This window comes from Oryza sativa, chromosome 9 (genome assembly GCF_034140825.1).
Source record: "Oryza sativa Japonica Group chromosome 9, ASM3414082v1".
NCBI classification, from domain to species: Eukaryota; Viridiplantae; Streptophyta; class Magnoliopsida; order Poales; family Poaceae; genus Oryza; species Oryza sativa.
This window is the reverse complement of record NC_089043.1, coordinates 22,775,598-22,793,512: the sequence shown is the minus strand read 5'-3', so window position 1 is coordinate 22,793,512 and position 17,915 is coordinate 22,775,598. Positions and strand designations below refer to the sequence as shown.

General features: G+C 39.0%; 2 protein-coding genes across 7 annotated transcripts; both read left to right on the top strand.

Annotated features, from left to right (window-relative positions):
• Window positions 1–1,380: 1,380 nt before the first annotated feature.
• Window positions 1,381–7,328, top strand: LOC4347382 (disease resistance protein RPM1). Of its 5 annotated transcripts, none has more exons than XM_015755247.3 (6): window positions 1,381–1,723; window positions 1,811–1,931; window positions 3,009–3,055; window positions 3,302–3,421; window positions 3,536–6,400; window positions 6,704–7,328. In XM_015755247.3, the coding sequence occupies exons 5-6, from the start codon at window positions 3,631–3,633 to the stop codon at window positions 6,793–6,795; spliced, it is 2,862 nt and encodes a 953-aa protein (XP_015610733.1). In that variant the 5' UTR covers window positions 1,381–1,723; window positions 1,811–1,931; window positions 3,009–3,055; window positions 3,302–3,421; window positions 3,536–3,630; the 3' UTR covers window positions 6,796–7,328. The 5 variants fall into 5 exon arrangements, with proteins under 5 accessions (XP_015610733.1, XP_015610730.1, XP_015610732.1 ...); XM_015755244.3 differs by having other exon boundaries at window positions 3,009–3,065; XM_015755246.3 differs by having other exon boundaries at window positions 1,811–3,055.
• A 4,431-nt stretch (window positions 7,329–11,759) lies between these two features.
• Window positions 11,760–17,755, top strand: LOC4347381 (disease resistance protein RPM1). Of its 2 annotated transcripts, none has more exons than XM_015755270.3 (6): window positions 11,760–12,095; window positions 13,098–13,196; window positions 13,399–13,524; window positions 13,646–16,515; window positions 16,878–17,157; window positions 17,307–17,755. In XM_015755270.3, exons 4-5 carry the CDS (start codon window positions 13,743–13,745, stop codon window positions 16,985–16,987), a joined length of 2,883 nt encoding a protein of 960 aa, XP_015610756.1. In that variant the 5' UTR covers window positions 11,760–12,095; window positions 13,098–13,196; window positions 13,399–13,524; window positions 13,646–13,742; the 3' UTR covers window positions 16,988–17,157; window positions 17,307–17,755. The 2 variants fall into 2 exon arrangements, with proteins under 2 accessions (XP_015610756.1, XP_015610757.1); XM_015755271.3 differs by having other exon boundaries at window positions 11,956–12,095; window positions 13,095–13,196.
• The last annotated feature ends 160 nt before the right edge of the window (window positions 17,756–17,915 follow it).

Below are 17,915 nucleotides of genomic sequence, written 5' to 3'. Positions count from 1 at the left end.
ACTATAAGTTTATAAATACATGACACATTGTTAGAAACCTTCACTTACCTTTTCATCTCGTTAAAATTGTGCTACTCTTTACTTACACTTCACCTCATGTAGCACCAATAAACACAACTATATTATAGAAAAAATCATGATCATTTTGCTGTATATATTTGGAATTTTATTTTAAAAACAATAATTAAAATTTGAAATAAACTTGCTGTAATCTACTATTTCAAAACTGATTTTTGTTTGTCATACCACTCAACATTCTTTTCTGATTAAGATGCAGATTTTATCTGGGTGTTTATTAGCACGTTTTTCACACTACTAAACGGTGCGTTTCGTACGATAAAATTTTTATATAAAAACTGCTATCAGACAAATCTATGAGTAAAGTGTACGGGCGGCCCTTAAACTTGTAGGGGTATATCATCTAGGTCCCTAAACTCTCAAAATGCATATCCAAGTCCCAGAACTTGTCATAGTGTGTCATTTAGGTCCTAAATCGCCACAACCTCTTCAGTATTCTACGTGGCGTTGATGTGGCATTGCCACACGGACATGACATGGTATCATTTTGATTGACAAATGGGACTCATTTAAAATTTTTTATTTTTCTTTTTTCTTCTCTTTTTTTCCCTTTCTTCTCCTTTCTCTGTGACCCGAGCAGAAGAAAGGAAAAAAAGTAGAATGAGAAGAAAACAAAAAAGAAAAAGAAAAAGAAAAGAAGAAAAAGATGAAAAGGACACGTAACGTCCATGTGACATGCCACATCAGCGCCACGTAGATCCTAGAGGGGATGTGTCGATTTGGGACCTAGATGATACACTTTAACAAGTACTGGGATCTAGATATGCATTTCGAGAGTTTAGGGACCTATATGACACAACCCTATTAAGTTTGGAATAATTAAAATTCATTTAGGCCCTGTTTGATTCAGTTTAGGATTATTATAATCTAGCTTATTAGTAGTAAGCTGAAACAAACAAGTAGATTATTATAGAAGATTATTATAATCTATAAGCCAGATTATTATAATCTAATAAGCTGCTCTAGAGGAGCTTTTTTCAGATTATTGAGTAGCTAAAGACCCACTATCCCTACATACTTAAGAAAAATTACCCACCTATGCCATCAACCGAACATATAGCTGAGGGCATTATAGACTTTAGCCTTTCAAACCCAATAATCCATACCTCCAATAATCCAGACAAACAAACAACTCATAGCTTATTATATGTCAACTTATTATAATACAGCTTATTATAATCTGGCTTAATAATCTAGATTATAATAATCATAAGCTGAAACAAACAGGGCCTTAGTCTTGCGCTAATGGCGTGAACTCAAACGGCCCCTAGTAAGGACCTTTAGAAGTTTGTGTAATTTCGCAGGTGCTTCTCTGCACATTTGCTAGCTCGCCGTCGCCGTCGCCGTCTCCCTCTGCGGCCGTGTTCCCACCTCGACCCCTTCCGCGGCTAGCCGGAGGATGACCGGCGACCACCCAGGCTTTCGCCGAGGCTGCAGCAGCAGGCAACAACCGCCGCCGCCGCCACCGGCCGGCCACCTTCACGCCGCCGGCGCGCTCTGCTCGCTGACACGGCCGTACGCGGCATGCGCGAGGCAGGGTGGACTGTACAGGCGCAGGCGCCATCGGCGGCGCGGGTGCCCTCGCCGGAAGCCCCTCCCTCCTCCACCCGCGGCCTTCGCCATTACGCCGCCCCGTTCCACGGAGGTACATTTCGACTTCAAGCCTCCAATCGATTCCTCATTGTTTGCTGTTATGCTTTGCTTGCTAGTAATTGATTGATTGATGTTCCAGCATGATAGGATTCATGGGGAAGCAGAGTTCATTTCAGTAGAAGATGGAGAGATATTTGGACAATTAGGGGTACTGACTTTGGCAAAAAGTTAAATGCCCCGATGAAGATGGAGGATGGAAGGTAGAAGATCCAGCAAAAGCAATAACAATCAACCTAAAAGAAATCTGTGGTAGAGCGAAATGTTCCTACCGCGTAACATTGCGTATAACAGAGTCTGAATAAACTAGAGCTGAGAATCATGCTACCTCTATGTCGATTTAGAAAGGAAAGCACCAAAACATAATTACCGACAAAAAAAAAATTAGACTCATTCAGGATATACTTCATTGCTTTATTACTCTCATTTTTGGTTAAAATTGAAATTTTCAGTTGTATGCTTACTTATACCAATACAGGGTTTGGTTTCTCAACTGATTTATGGTTCAGCCTGCTGTGATTTGCTTTTATGGCATTGCATCATGAGAGAAGTCTAGATGATAATATCATCAACTGCGTAAATCTACCAAAGTTATTTTCAACTTCTTAATTCAAAGGTTCAGACAGCTGCAATTTGTTCTGAAGAAACCATCAACTAGCTGTTAGGCAATTCTGCATACTTTTGGTACATCTTAATTATTAAATTTGCTAATGAAAGACAACCGTGGAGCTCTGACAGGAAGCAAACGGAAAAAAATACTGGACCCACGAATGGGTTATTTGTGTATTTCCAGTTCGATAAGTATAGTAGAGATGCCACACATTTTACCTAACATCCTCTCTTACTGATTGGGCCTACTAGCTACAGCCCAACCTGACTGTGACACCACAACACTGACTGTGTAGTGGAGTGAAATTCCCATGAACATACTTTGAGCTACAATGAGTGAAATTTCCATCCAAAACATTTGAGTTTATAATTATTTACCCTATGTGTTGAGCATACATGTATTAGGATGTCAACATTGTCATCAGATAATTATTTATAGCTTTACTTGAGTAATAAGGCATTTGGATAGCTCTTTCTAGGAGTCAACAAAGTCAACTGGACCCTTCTTCTTAGATTTCTTGTTGATGTGTATATCTATATTACTAAAAAAATGTCTCTGGCCTTTGAGTTTCAAAATAAAAGGTCACTGCTGCTTCTTTACTTCTGCATTCCTTCAGCTTTGCCATTCTGTCACTTGGCAATTTTGATGATGCTGCCTTCTTGCTCAACAGGGAAGATTATTCACATCAGCATGATGATGAAGAAAATTTGATCAAATGTATAAAGTTGTAATGCTCTCTTCTCCTTTTCTTCCTTTTACGGTTTCAGAGTAGTGCTTTTTAGTAATTTACACTGTAAGCGTGATATAGCTAACATGGAAAATGAATGTGTTACTCAAGCACAATATATTTTTTTGCATTATTTTCTCAGTTTGAAAACAATCTAATTGTTTCCCAGTACTTATATCTTTAACTGACAAATTCTTCCATTTCCCTCCCCTGCCAAATTGTTGTGACATATACAGGAACAGCACGGCTATACACACACGTGTCCTCCTGTGTTATTATTCATCTCTCCTTTTTCTCCATCAAGCGGGTGTACTTCAAGAAAAAAATAATTTCAACAATTTTCAGCAATACTGAAGGTATTCAGCAACAATCTTTTTAGCAGATTGCACTTCTATAATTGCTGCTTTAACCATTGCAACTTGTTCGGCAGTTAGAATTTCCTGTTTGATGAATAAGTTTTTTCCCTGTAGATATGATGTACAAGGGTGGAATTGGTACTTAGGACTGATTGTTCATCATTGCAACTGCATTTCACTGAAATATTGAAGTAACTGCACTAATAGAAATGGCTGAAATTGCCGTTCTTTTTGTCATAAAAAAGATAGGAATAGCTGTGGCAGGAGATACACTAAAGTTAGCTATACCCCTCTTTGCAAAAAAGACCGAGTTAAAGAAAGTTGAGCTAGTAACAGCACTTCCAGTTAACATGAGACAAATAAAAAAGGAACTTGAAATTATCAATGCATTTCTTAAAGAACTTGGCATGAATGGGTACAAAGGTGAAGTTGTAGAAACTTGGATAAGGCAAGTTCGGAGGTTGGCACATGATATGGAAGATGTTGTGGATGAATTTATGTATGTTGTTGGCAAAAACAAACACAAGAAATCATGGGCTTGTGTGAAGAAAATTATCAAGAAACCTAAACCTTTATTTTCACTTGATGAAATCGCCACTAAAGCAGATATGATAAACACAGAGCTTGTGGAGCTTTCCAAAAGACTAGATCGTTGGACCCGACCATTATCGAGTGGGATTTATGTTCCTCCAACAAATTATAATAGCGAGCAACAGTTGTATTTGCCTGGATATGATTATTCAATCAATGACAATGAGCTTGTAGGGATTGATAAAAATAGGCAAACCTTGATTGAATCATTGCGTTTGGAAGATTGTTCTCTTCGGATCATTGCTGTCTGGGGTATGGGTGGCCTTGGGAAAAGCACTCTTGTCAATGATATCTACAAAAATGAAGCAATAGTATCCAATTTTAATTGCCATGCATGGCTATGTATCTCTCAATCATCTAAAATGCATGATATTTGGCAAAACATGCTAAAAGAACTTTGTGGAGAAGACAACCGAGGGGTTGATGCTGAAAATATGAACAATAGAGAACTAAGACTGGAACTGGCAAAAATTTTGCGTCAGAAGCGGTACTTGATCATACTAGATGATGTCTGGTTGGCTGCAGATCTTTTAAAGATTCGGGAGGTTCTTGTTGATAATGGCCTAGGAAGCAGAGTAATAATTACAACAAGAATTGAGGAAGTAGCTTCAATAGCTGAGGATGGTTGTAAGATCCGTTTAGAGCCTCTAAATAACCATGATGCATGGCTTCTATTCTGCAGGAAGGCATTCCCCAAAACTGAAAATCATATGTGCCCTCCAGAACTACATCAGTGTGGTATGGACATAGTGAACAAATGTGGTGGTTTGCCTTTAGCTCTTGTTACAATAGGGAGTTTACTGTCCCTCAAACCAAGGAATAAAAAAGAATGGAGGCTTTTCTACAACCAACTTATTTCAGAGGTGCACAATAATGAAAACTTAAACCGGGTGGAGAAAATTCTAAATCTAAGCTACAAACACTTGCCAAACTATTTGAAGAATTGCTTTTTATACTGTGCTATGTTCCCAGAAGACTACATTATCCAGAGAAAGAGATTAATTAGATTGTGGATAGCTGAAGGATTTATTGAACAGAAAGGAACATGCAGCTTAGAAGATGTTGCTGAAGGTTACCTAACAGAGCTTGTCCGACGAAGCATGATTCAAGTCGTAGCAAGGAATAGTTTTAATAGGATTCAGTGTCTTCGAATGCATGATATTTTGCGAGAACTAGCCATTTTCCAATCAAAGAAAGAAAGTTTCTCTACAGTTTATGATGACACTCATGGGGTGGTACAAGTGGGATCAGACTCTCGCCGCGTCTCTGTGCTCCAATGCAACAGTGAAATTCGATCAACTGTAGATCCATCCAGGCTACGTACCTTCCTAGCATTTGACACTAGCATGGCATTATCTTCAGCTTCTTATTTCATTTTCTCAGAATCCAAGTACCTTGCTGTGTTAGAATTATCCGGCTTGCCTATCGAGACCATTCCATATTCAGTTGGGGAGCTATTTAACCTTCGGTATTTATGCCTCAATGATACCAATGTGAAAGAATTCCCAAAATCTATTACAAAGCTTCTCAATTTACAAACATTGAGTCTTGAACGTACACAATTGCTGAATTTTCCGAGAGGGTTTTCAAATCTGAAAAAATTGCGTCATTTACTTGTTTGGAAATTAGTTGATGCTACATACAAAAGTCTGAATAATTGGGAATCTTTGGAGCCATTTGAGGGCTTGTGGAACTTGAAGGAATTGCAATCTTTATGTGAAGTTCGTGCAACTAGAGACTTTGTTTCCAAATTAGGAAATCTATCCCAGCTGAGGAGCCTTTGCATTACTTATGTAAGGAGTAGCCACTGTGCACAACTGTGCAACTCTTTATCAAAGATGCAACATCTCACAAGATTACATATAAGAGCAATGAATGAAGATGAAGTGCTCCTGCTGGATGATTTGATGTTGCCGAACCCTCTTGAGAAGCTCGATTTGCTAGGACAATTGTCAAAAGGAACTTTAGAATCTCCTTTTTTCACTACTCATGGAAATGAACTTCTGCAATTGGAACTATCGAGGTGTCAGCTTACAGTGAATCTTGTAGCATGGCTCTCTAAGTTGTCAAATTTAACAGAGTTACGTCTTACAAGGGTGTACACTGGACAACAGCTAAGCTTTCATGCAAATTGCTTCCCAAATTTGAAGAAAGCACTCCTGTGGGATTTGCAGCAAGTCAATCAAATATATATACAGGAGGGAGCTTTGTCCAGCCTGCAGTATCTCCACATTGATAGCCTCATGGAACTTCGGGATGTGCCCACCGGCATTGAATTTCTAAGATCAGTCAAAGAGGCATATTTTACTATGATGCATTCTGATTTCGTAAGGAACCTTCGAACAGGAAAGGTAAATCATATCCCGAAGGTCTACTGGTCAACACAAGGCAAGTTTCAATCACCTGTCAGTCAATAGATTATGGTCACACTTTACTTTTTTTTCCTGCAATGTTGTCAATCACCTTTGTACAAGTGAAATTTACGTACCTGCAAATGGATTGAGTGCAACCATCAATCTACTTTCTGACACAGTTTTTGCGCAATTTTCTGTATATAAGAAAGGATCAAAATACTTCACCATAGGCCACTTCGCATTCGAGATTATGTGCATCTCTATTTATAACTCCTTTTTTACATAAAATGCCTTTGTTCGAAAAATGTTTCATGCACATGTTCTACATAAAATGCAGGGGTGTCTGCGGAACCTGCTAACCTGCCTGGAGAATCCAGCACCAACCCACAATGGCGCATGTTAGGAGGGTCAGGTTGGGTTTTCATCTAACCCAGTTTGCAGAGGATCCTGGTTGGTTCACTGTGACAAAAACTTCAGAATCTACTCCCGTTACTGAAACGGTGTTCATCTTTGGCTCACTGAATTGGAGATTGTGAATCGATAGTGTACATTCCCTCCGGTTTCTTTGCGAATGGAGCTTTTGGCAAGGTACTTGGTCACCATCTTTTGTTTCTGGTGCCACAACAAAATACTGGCAAGTGGCAACTTCTCTACATTATTTCACTGGGAAGGTAACTATAATGTCAATTGGGATTTATCACGGTAAACTTCATGAGGAACAATTTTCCTCCATGGGCATCTTGACCAGAAGCAGCTCCCCTCAGTCCCCTTTTGTCAGAACTCTCAGAAACAATGTTCCAGCGTTCACTGGATTTGCAGCTGCTACCTGACTAGAAGTCTAGAACCTGAAGATCATACTACCTCCATATGGATCTAGAGGAGGATAACTAAGCAATATATATTCTGAAAAATGTCAATGTTGCTGTCCTGTGCTTTAGCAATACAAATTTACTATGTTCTCAGTTTCTTTCGGTGCTATATATATATATATATATATATATATATATATATATATATATATATATATATATATATATATATATATATATATATATATATATATATATATATATATATATATATATATATATATATATATATATATATATATATATATATATATATATATATATATATATATATATATATATATATATATATATATATTTGCGCGGTTTCGGTGCTATATATTTGACAGTATCCAGTTATTGATCAAGATGTTTTGACACAATGAAGCATATAATAGCGTGTGAAATGAACTGCTCTTCATCTGTTTTGTTGATGAACTGAACCACCTAAATTTTGTCTAGAACTTTTATATGACAATGGTCATGTTTGGTTTGCATGCCAATTTTTAAAGGGAGTCTCTGCAAGCTGCTACTACCCTACTCCCTTCCCACAAAAAAAAAAAACTCATCGCTACAAATCTGGTTGAGTAGTTTTTTTTCTAGGTTGAAGGGAGTACTACTCTATATGCTGCAGCCTCTCAACCAATGATAGAGCAGATGATGAAGGCACGGTCATCTTTGTCCTCCAGCTGCCGCTGTTACCTTTTTATAATAAAAGATACAATCATATTGAGAATACTCTCGTCTCCCGGTATATATATAACTAAAATGTACACAATAAAAACGCACACCCACTCTAGTTTTGAAACGAAATGTTAAAAAAAAACAAAGGGAGAATTAAGAGCCATCTATCGGTTGATGTAATGCACGTTGACACTTTGCTCGGTCAGTACGCGTCAAGCTACTTAATTGCTCTGAGCTGAAGTCTGATAATTCTTGTAGGTTGTTGTAGCTTGTCTCTTTGACCTTTGCAGGTGTGTATGCATATGGTAGGACTGAAAGTCTGAGACATGAACTCACGATGACGACAATTGGGTGCTTGCATTAATCAGACTAATTAAGTACAGTACTTCCTCTGAAGAAGAGGAAATTATATATGTAATGTGTCATCACCACAAGACTTCAAGACTTCAAGTTTTCAAGAGTTCAAGTAAACACGGATTTGACTGAGGGAAAACGAGTTTATACCTGCATATCAGTTGCTGCTCGATGTTGAGATGTGACCTAATTAATATAGGACATAGCAAAAGAAAGGGTGGATTTAAATAAGCAGTAGCTCTCTCTCTCTGCTTCTTCTTCTCTTTTTTAACAAGTGATCCCTCTTCTACTAAAATAAGGGAGGGGGAAAAAAAACCAAAATGCTCAAAGTAGTGTGTATTGAAGGGATGAAACTTTTTGATTTTATTTTGGGATAAAATTTGAACTTTAGAAATCAACTTATTTTTTAGACGGCAGCTCTCTACCTTCTCTTTTTAAAACATTCATTTGTCGGTATTGTTTCCGGATTCCGATTTGTGTAGAACTTCTCTTTTTAAGATCAAGTTTGGAGTTTAAATTTTGTATTAATGTCATTCATGATTTCTTTTCATGACTGTTTGTACTACATTTTGGGAAGGAAAGCGCAGGATTCATATGCACATCATACTTTCTCGTACAGTTCAATGCATGTGTACCTTGAAAAGCAGTAGGCAAAATATTTAATGTTAAGTCTAATGTTTACTTTGAAAAGCAGTGGGTACATATTTAAGTTGAAGTTGACACATTATTCAATTTATGTTTACTTTGAAATTCAGAGGACCATATATTAGGTTGACGTTATGCCTCCGAATTAATTAAATTCACTAAGTGCACACTTTGAGCTGGTCTTCTGGACTCTGACCTTACATTGTGTATATTTTAGATGCAATGTTACCATACATTCTTTTTAGAGGAGATGAGTATTAAAAGTATTGTCACAATTTTCAAGCAATTGCAGCCCTACATTAAAAATTCAAATATAAAAGGTAAATTTAATCAAGTAAAAGAAGATAAAGTCTATTCAACATAAGTTATTTTTATGTGTAGAAATACACTGGATCATCTCATCTACTCTATGACAAAACCATAAACCCATGTTTTGGCATACTAGCTTGTCCGTTGTCCCTTCAGCGTAACAATTATTGATGTCGCGCCTTACATGGTACACTCTTAATCCATCACACACAGAAAAAAAAAACAACTCTATTGTCGTCATAAAACTACATCCTTTTCAATGGTAGGTTGGAATTCTACGTAATAATAATTTATGTGTAAAAATTTTAACATTGTTGTTATTTTTATAAAATGCAAAAAAAGCTAGTAAGTTATTAAATGAACCTTTATAAAATTGAACTTACTGGAAGTTTTATCTTTGAAATTTTATTAAAAAAGATTCAAAACTAAACATAATCAGTAATGTCAATTCTCTTTTTTAAGGTCAATGATTTCTTGTCCTCAAGTCCAAGGACACATTGAAAATTATGTAGGTGCTACCGTAAAGCATAATCAGTAAGGTCAAAACTAAACATAATCAGTAAGGTCAATTCTCTTTAGTGAAAATCGATGTTGATGGTGCATTTATCAAGAGGGTCTACAGTGAGCATTGGTTATGATCATGAGGACAGATTGTGCAATTTCAAGGTTGCCTTCATCATCAGGTTGGTACGTCACATTTATCAAAGTCATCGTCAGCTAAAGCTCATGCTTTACATTAAATTGTTACGACTTATGCTGACCAAATTGAATTGGTAACTCATAAGAATTTTGATTCTAATCGATCTCAAATAGAAGAGGATAGATATTTTGTATAGTTCTTCAGTGATCCTCGAGAATTAAGTAGAAGCTAAAGCTGTATCAAACAAAGCACTAGGAATTTGTGCTTTGCTTCCTCTTTACCCAAGCTAATGTAACGTGAATAGGCCCATCTCGTTGGAATTCTGCGTGAAACCCATTCCAGCAATCCAGTCCACAAAGGCTTCCCCTTGCGAGTCGTCGCGGTGGCGAGCAGGTGGCGGTGGCGCCATGGATGGCCAGCAGGAGGAGCAGCACGCGGGGCGGCGGCAGCTGAAGCCCGGGAAAGACAAAAATATCCCTCCACAAATATTTTTTTTTAACAAAAATATCCCTCCACAATTCTACAACCAAAGTGTGATGGTAGTAGAAATAGATCTGAACCCTATGATCAAATGAGATCAACGGTTCAGATTATTTTCTACTTCAAAAATTTAGTTTCGTTTGTTCAAAAGAGAGATTTTCTTTCAATCATATAGAAAACGCCTCACCTATAGAAACTATTACATACTTAACATCTCAGGAGAGAGAATGTGTTTGTTCATCATAAGAATGGATGAGGACATTAGCATGAATTTTCTCGCGTTTGATGTTTTTTTTTTCTTTTGCGTGGGAAGAAATAAAGAAACGGGGGAAACACTAGTGGTGGTGTGGTGGTAGAGTCGTGGGTGCATGACTCTATCCACCAGGGTTCAAATCCTGGTGCCCATGAATATTACACATATGCAGGTGGGTTTTCAACAAGAGAAGCGTATGAATGTGCCACTGGTTTCCGTCTCTTAGAGCATGTGTTAGGTGACACATTCGCGGAGGTTGACGCATTCGCAAAGAACAAGAGAAGCGCATGAATATGCCACTTGTTTCCGGCTCTTAGAGCATGTGTTAGGTGACGCATTCACGGAGGTGTGAGTGTAGTGGTCATTTCGCGGAGGTGTCTCTTAGGGCATGTGTTAATGCGTCAACCTCCGCTCTTAGAGCATGTGTTAGGTGACGCATTCGTGGAGGTGCAGGGGCGTCCCGGTTAAATCGGGTCCCCGTGCAAAATATTAAAATGGGGCCCTAGTAGTCTAGTAATTTTTTATAGTAAAATTTAAAAAGGACGTAGCGATCAGCCGATCATCAGTGATGAAGTAGAAGTGGAGGCCGGAGGGGATTGGGGAGAGGAGACAAAGCGGCTGCGGCGCCGGGACTTCGGCGATACGCGACGACGCGGATGCCTGGACAGGAGTACGATGAAAGATGGATCGGTTCACCTTCTGTAGCGTTTTGGGCCTTGTTTTACTACTATTTGGACTAAAAATTAACAAAATTAAAACCTCTAATATTATTATATATATAGGACATACTTAATTAAAATTTAGGGGCCCTGTTCGGTCGAACAGCCCGCACGGGTCTAAGGACGCCCCTGGGAGGTGTGAGTGTAGTGGTCATTTCGCGGAGGTGTCTCTTAGAGCATGTGTTAGGGAACGCATTCGCAGAGGTGTGAGTGTGGTGGTCATTTCGCAGAGGTGTGAGTGTAGTGGTCATGTGGGGGTTTTCAACAAGAGAAGCGTATGAATGTGCCACTGGTTTCCGTCTCTTAGAGCATGTGTTAGGTGACGCATTCGCGGAGGTGCGAGTGTAGTGGTGTGTGTGCGTATGTCGTGTAAATGTAATCTCAAAAATAAAAAAGAAACAAAGAAACGAAAAACGCTGTCACGATTCATCTGTCCGATAGAGGAAATTATGTGATTTTCCAGGGACCTGTCCGCAAATATGTCTTCTCGTCTTTCCCCCTTCTCCTGTAGCGGCGATCACCGCCTCACCGGCGAACGGGAAGATGACGCGGGGGGTACCCTGGCCTTCGCCGTGGCAGAAGCTAGCGGCGGCGGCGGCGGCGGTGGCCGCCGCAACCGTCGAGATGTGGGCGCCGCCGTCACCGGGCTTTCCGCTCTCGTGCGCTCAATCTCCGGTGCTGCACGTGAGCTGTTCGATGTAATGGCCGTGTGATGCGCCGACAAGCACCGTCGCCGGAGGTCACCTCCTCCTCCTCTTTCTGATGGAATATTCGCCATCGCGCCTGTCTAGAAGAAGGTATATCTCGATTTCTTTGACTTAAGCAAACCCGGTAAAAGAAAATCCATTGGATGGAGAAAATCAAGTAAAAGGGTCAACTTGCAAGTTGCAAACAACACATCCTTCAGCTTACTGATTATTCAAGCTCATTTCTTTCCTAACTTAGTTGCTTCAGTCGGTGTATCAATATGTCCACATTTTGACTGTTTCTTCATGCCGGAAGTACTCCTATGCTGCATAAGAGACTTCACCATTTCTTTAGTGAAAGGAAATTCAGTTATTAAATCACCCCCCCCCCCCCCCCAATGGCTCTGATGCCCTCCTTTCTATATCTATGCGTATAATTGTTGTCCCTAGTGCAAGATGCACCTACTGGATAACACATTAACACTGTTCATGCTACCTCTATACCAGTTTAAAAAGGAGAACTCCAAAAAATATTGCTTCCGTGAGAATTTATAGTAGGCCTGCAAATTGGTTAATGTACAACCATGATATTTTGCCTTCTTGAAAACTAATAGACTATAAAACGAAAATTGTAAACTAAGCCAGACAAAAAGCTGTCATAGTTCATGTATTTGAATGGACCAAGTCATAAATCTGTCTCCACATTGGCTGCGCAATTTCTTTGAAAATATTTGAGCCGCATTGGGTGTATAGTTCCCATTCAAATTAATATGAGTCACACTGAATGTGTAATTTTCATCCAAAAAAAATGATTATGTAATTATTTAACCTCATGTGTTTAGGAAACGTGTATGAGTAACTAAGGAATTAGGATGACACTTTCTACTTTCTAGGAGTCAACTAGTCAAGTCAACTGGACCTTTGGTCTTAGATTTCGTGTTGATGAATGATGATGTATCTCTATAGTAATAGAAGAAAAATTCTCCAGCCTTTGAGTTTAAAAAGGAGAAGGCCACTGCCTCACTAGTGCAGTAGTGCTTCTGTATTTTTGCCTTCCCTCAACCTTCCCATTCTGCACACTTGGGAACTCTAAATATTTATTCACACCAGCAGGATGATGAAGAGAGTCTGATGAAATGTGTAAAGTTGCAAGCTCTCTTCACCTTTAGCTCCTTCACTTGTCTCGGAGAAATACGTTAACCAATTTACAATGTAAGTATGATACAGTTACATGTGATTTCTTCACTAGTTTGTTAAGGGAAAAAAAGATAACTTGGAAATTTAGTATGTTGCTTTTCTTTAATATACTATCATTTTCCCAATTTGAAAAACAGTTCAATTGTTTTGCCGGTACTTTTATCTTTAACTGACACAATTCCTCCATTTCCCACCCCTTCGTAAATCACTATGACAGATAAAGGAGCAACATGGCTATGGATACCATCCACTTCGGTCTTTATTAATGATCCATCTTTATCTCCAGCAAGTTCCTTTGATCCAAGCATAAGGTGCATTTAAAAAAAAATCAGCAACACTGCAGGTATTTCAGCAACAATCTTGTTAGCAGATGTGAATTGTATAAATTAGCCCTTTAACCACTACATATTTGCTCATTAGTTAGGATTTCCTGTTTGATAAAAGAGTTTCTTTTTTCCCCATAGATTTGATATACAAGAATTGGATTGGTACAGAAGATCGATCTTTGATTATTACAACTATACTTCACTGAAATACTGAAGTCAAACCGCACAAAGAGAAATGGCAGAAATTATCGTTCTTTTTGTCATAAAAAAGATAGGAATAGCTGTGGCAGGTGAAACACTGAAGCTAGCTAAACCCTTGCTTGCAAACAAAACCGAGTTAAAGAAAGCTGAGCTAGTAACAGCACTTCCAGTTAACATGAAACTGATAAAAGATGAACTTGAGGTTATCAATGCATTTCTGAAGGAACTTGGCATGAATGGATGCAAAGGTGAAGTTGTAGAAACTTGGGTAAGGCAAGTACGGAGGTTGGCGCATGATATGGAAGATGTTGTGGATGAGTTTATGTATGTTATTGGCAAAAACAAAGAGAGAGAGTCACGAGCTTATGTGAAGAAAATTATCAAGAAACCTAAACCTTTATTTTCACTTGATGAAATTGCTACTAAAGCAGATAGGATAAACAGACAGCTTATGGAGCTTTCTAAAAGACTAGGACGTTGGACCCAACCGATATTGAGTGGGGGTAGTATTCCTGCAACAAAATATGACACTGAACAACAACAGTTGTATCTACCTGGACATGATTATTCAATTACTGATGCTGAGCTTGTAGGAATTGATAAAAATAGACAAACCTTGATTGAATCATTGTGTTTGGAAGATTGTTCTCTTCGGATCATTGCTGTCTGGGGCATGGGTGGCCTTGGGAAAAGCACTCTTGTCAACAATGTCTACAAAAAAGAAGCAACAGTATCCAATTTCAATTACCGTGCATGGCTTTCTATCTCTCAGTCATGTAGAGTACTTGATATTTGGCGAAACATGCTGAAAGAGCTCTGTGGAAAAGAAAGCAGAGAGTTTGATGCTGAAAATATGAGCAGTACAGAACTAAAAGTGGAATTAACTAAAATTCTGGATCAAAAGCGGTACTTGATCATATTGGATGATGTCTGGTTGGCTACAGATTTTTTAAAGATTAGAGAGGTTCTTGTTGATAATGGCCTAGGAAGCAGAGTAATAATCACAACAAGAATTGAGGAAGTTGCTTCCATAGCTGAGAATGGTTGTAAGATCAGTTTAGAGCCTCTAGATAACCATGATGCATGGCTTCTCTTCTGTAGGAAAGCATTTCCAAAAATTGAAGATCATATATGCCCTCCAGAATTAGAGCAGTGTGGTATGGACATTATCGATAAATGTGACGGTTTGCCTTTAGCTCTTGTGGCAATAGGGAGTTTATTGTCCTTCAAATCAAAGAATAATAAAGATTGGAGGCTTTTCTACAATCAACTTATTTCAGAGGTACACAATAATGAGAACTTAAACCGGGTGGAGAAAATTCTAAATCTAAGCTACAAGCACCTGCCAAACCATCTGAAGTATTGTTTCTTATATTGTGCTATGTTCCCAGAAGATTATCTGATTCACAGAAAGAGATTAATTAGACTGTGGATCAGTGAAGGATTTATAGAACAAAAAGGAGCATGCAGCTTAGAAGATGTCGCTGAAGGTTACCTAGCAGAGCTTGTCCAACGAAGCATGCTTCAAGTTGTAGCATGTAACAGTTTTGATAGGGTTCAGTGTCTTCGAATGCATGACATTGTGCGTGAATTAGCCATTTTCCAATTGAAGAAAGAAAGTTTCTGTACAATTTATGATGACACTCATGGAGTGGCACAAGTGGGATTAGACTCTCGTCGTGTCTCGGTGCTTCGATGCAACAATGATATTAGATCAAGCATAGATCCATCCAGGCTTCACACCTTCATAGCATTTGACACCACCATGGCATTATCTTCATGGTCTTCTTTCATTTTCTCAGAATCTAAGTACCTTAATGTATTAGACTTGTCAGGCTTGCCTATTGAGACTATTCCATATTCAGTTGGGGAGCTGTTTAACCTTCGGTTTTTGTGTCTCAACGACACCAATGTGAAGGAATTCCCAAAATCTGTTACGAAGCTTAGCAATTTACAAACATTGAGCCTTGAACGTACCCAGTTGTTGAATTTCCCACGAGGGTTTTCAAATCTAAAGAAATTGCGCCATCTGCTTGTTTGGAAGTTAGTAGATGCTACATACAAAAGTCTGAATAACTGGGAATCTATGGAGCCATTTGAGGGCTTGTGGGACTTGAAGGAATTGCATTATTTGAATGAGGTTCGTGCAACTAAAGCCTTTGTTTCAAATCTAGGAAATTTATCCCAGCTGAGGAGCCTCTGCATTACTTATGTAAGGAGTAGTCACTGTGTGCAATTGTGCAACTCTTTATCAAAGATGCAACATCTCACAAGATTAAACATAAGAGCACGCAATGAAGATGAGCTGCTCTTGCTGGATGATTTCACATTGTCAAACCCTCTCGAAAAGCTTGAACTGGTAGGCCAGTTGTCAGAAGGAACCTTGGAATCTCCCTTTTTCTCTATTCATGGATATAAACTCCTGCAAATTGAACTTTCATGGTGTAAGCTCACAGTGAATCCAGTGGCCCGCCTTGCAGAGTTCTCGGATTTAACCGAGTTACGTCTTACAAGGGTGTACACTGGGCCTTGGCTGTACTTTCCTGCAAACTGGTTCCCGAAATTAAAGAAAGCCGTCTTGTGGGATTTGCAGCAAGTGAAGCAAATATTTATACAGGAGGGAGCTCTGGCCAACCTGCATTATCTTCACATCGATAGCCTCATGGAACTACGTGACATCCCTGTCGGTATTGAGTTTCTCAGTTCAGTGAAAGAGGCATATTTTACCAGGATGCATTCTGATTTTGTAAGGAATTTACGAACAGGAAAGATAAGCCATATCCCGAAGGTCCACTGGTCAACACAAGGTGAGTTTTGATCACTCTCTCAACCCATACATTGCTTAGATTTCGCATGTCTTCCACAATGTTAACCAGTTACAAACATAACCTGTTTATAACTGAAAATTACTCACCTGCAAGTAGTTTTGTGCGCAATCATGAATTCACTTTGTAAGTAAGCATAACAAATACTCCCTCCGTCCCAAAATATAAACATTTTTAGCTATGAATCTGGACAACTGTGTGTCCAGATTCGTAGCCAAAAGTTGTTATATTTTGGGACGGAGGTAGTACATTTTTATTGACACGAAGTGTACAGATACCAGAGTTTTGCATCCAAGATCGTGTGCATCTTCATAGTATGCTTCATTTTTGTACATAAATTGCAGGGGTGTCCACGGATCTCACTGGACTTGCTAATCTGCCTGGAGCATCCAACATGACCAACACAAACCCAGAATGGCGCATCTTAGGTGGATCAGGCTGGGTTTTCATCTAATCCAATTTGCGGAGCTAGGTTGCTGGTTCGACACTTCGACCTGACAACAGTGCATAACCATTTCCCTCTGCTGCAATGTTTGTGTACACCTGGTTCACTGAAGTAAACACTGGAGCTGAATCGGTGCTGCACTTCCACTCTGATTTAGTATTTGGAAGCAAAGCTTTCTGGTAAGCTATGTCTCCATCACCATCCTTTCTTTCTCTTGGCACAACAGAACAGTGTCAGATTCTCTGCAATTTTTGAAGTAACTTGAAGAGCCAGTGGCATTTTGTCATTCCGTGGCCATGTATACTGAAAGCTGCTCCTCCATTGTCAGAGCAACTCAGAAACTTCTTTCTGCGACCACGCCTTGTTTCCTCCACTGGATGGTAGCATCAAGAATTCCAGATGATTGTTGCAAGAAGAGATCACGCTACCTGCTGCATGCCGATTTACAGGAAGATAACTACTAAATAGAAGATTGATACATTCAGAAAATTATCGTGTTATTATCCCATATTTAGCATTGCAAATAACGTTCTCGCTCTTTTTTTTTTCGCTCCGACCATTTTCTGGTCAAGATGATTATGCGAGACGAAGTGTAGCGTCCGAAATGGACTACCCATATTTGTAGATGCATCAGTCTATCACCATTCACTCACCAAAATGAACTGAACCATTTGGTGTTTATCTGAAATAATTTACGTAGCTGGTCATGTTTGGACTGTACGTCAAATCAAAATATTACAATGGCTGATATTTGCTTTCCTTTTCGTGTCACTGTGAGGAGCTATTGTGAGCAAATCATAAACGATCCATAAAAATACTGGAAGCAACGTTACTGCAATTTTTCTTGCAAAAGAAAGGTGCATAATTCTCTTGCAAACAGGCTTCTCCAGCATAAACATAGAAGTAAATGACATCAGAAAAAGGGAAAAAAAAACAA

Coding starts and splice junctions, on each gene's coding strand:
- LOC4347382 (XM_015755247.3), top strand. CDS start 3,631: ATGGCTGAAATTGCCGTTCTTTTTGTCATAAAAAAGATAGGAATAGCT. Junction 6,401..6,703: donor GGTCTACTGGTCAACACAAG/GCAAGTTTCAAT, acceptor CATAAAATGCAG/GGGTGTCTGCGGAACCTGCT.
- LOC4347381 (XM_015755270.3), top strand. CDS start 13,743: ATGGCAGAAATTATCGTTCTTTTTGTCATAAAAAAGATAGGAATAGCT. Junction 16,516..16,877: donor GGTCCACTGGTCAACACAAG/GTGAGTTTTGAT, acceptor CATAAATTGCAG/GGGTGTCCACGGATCTCACT.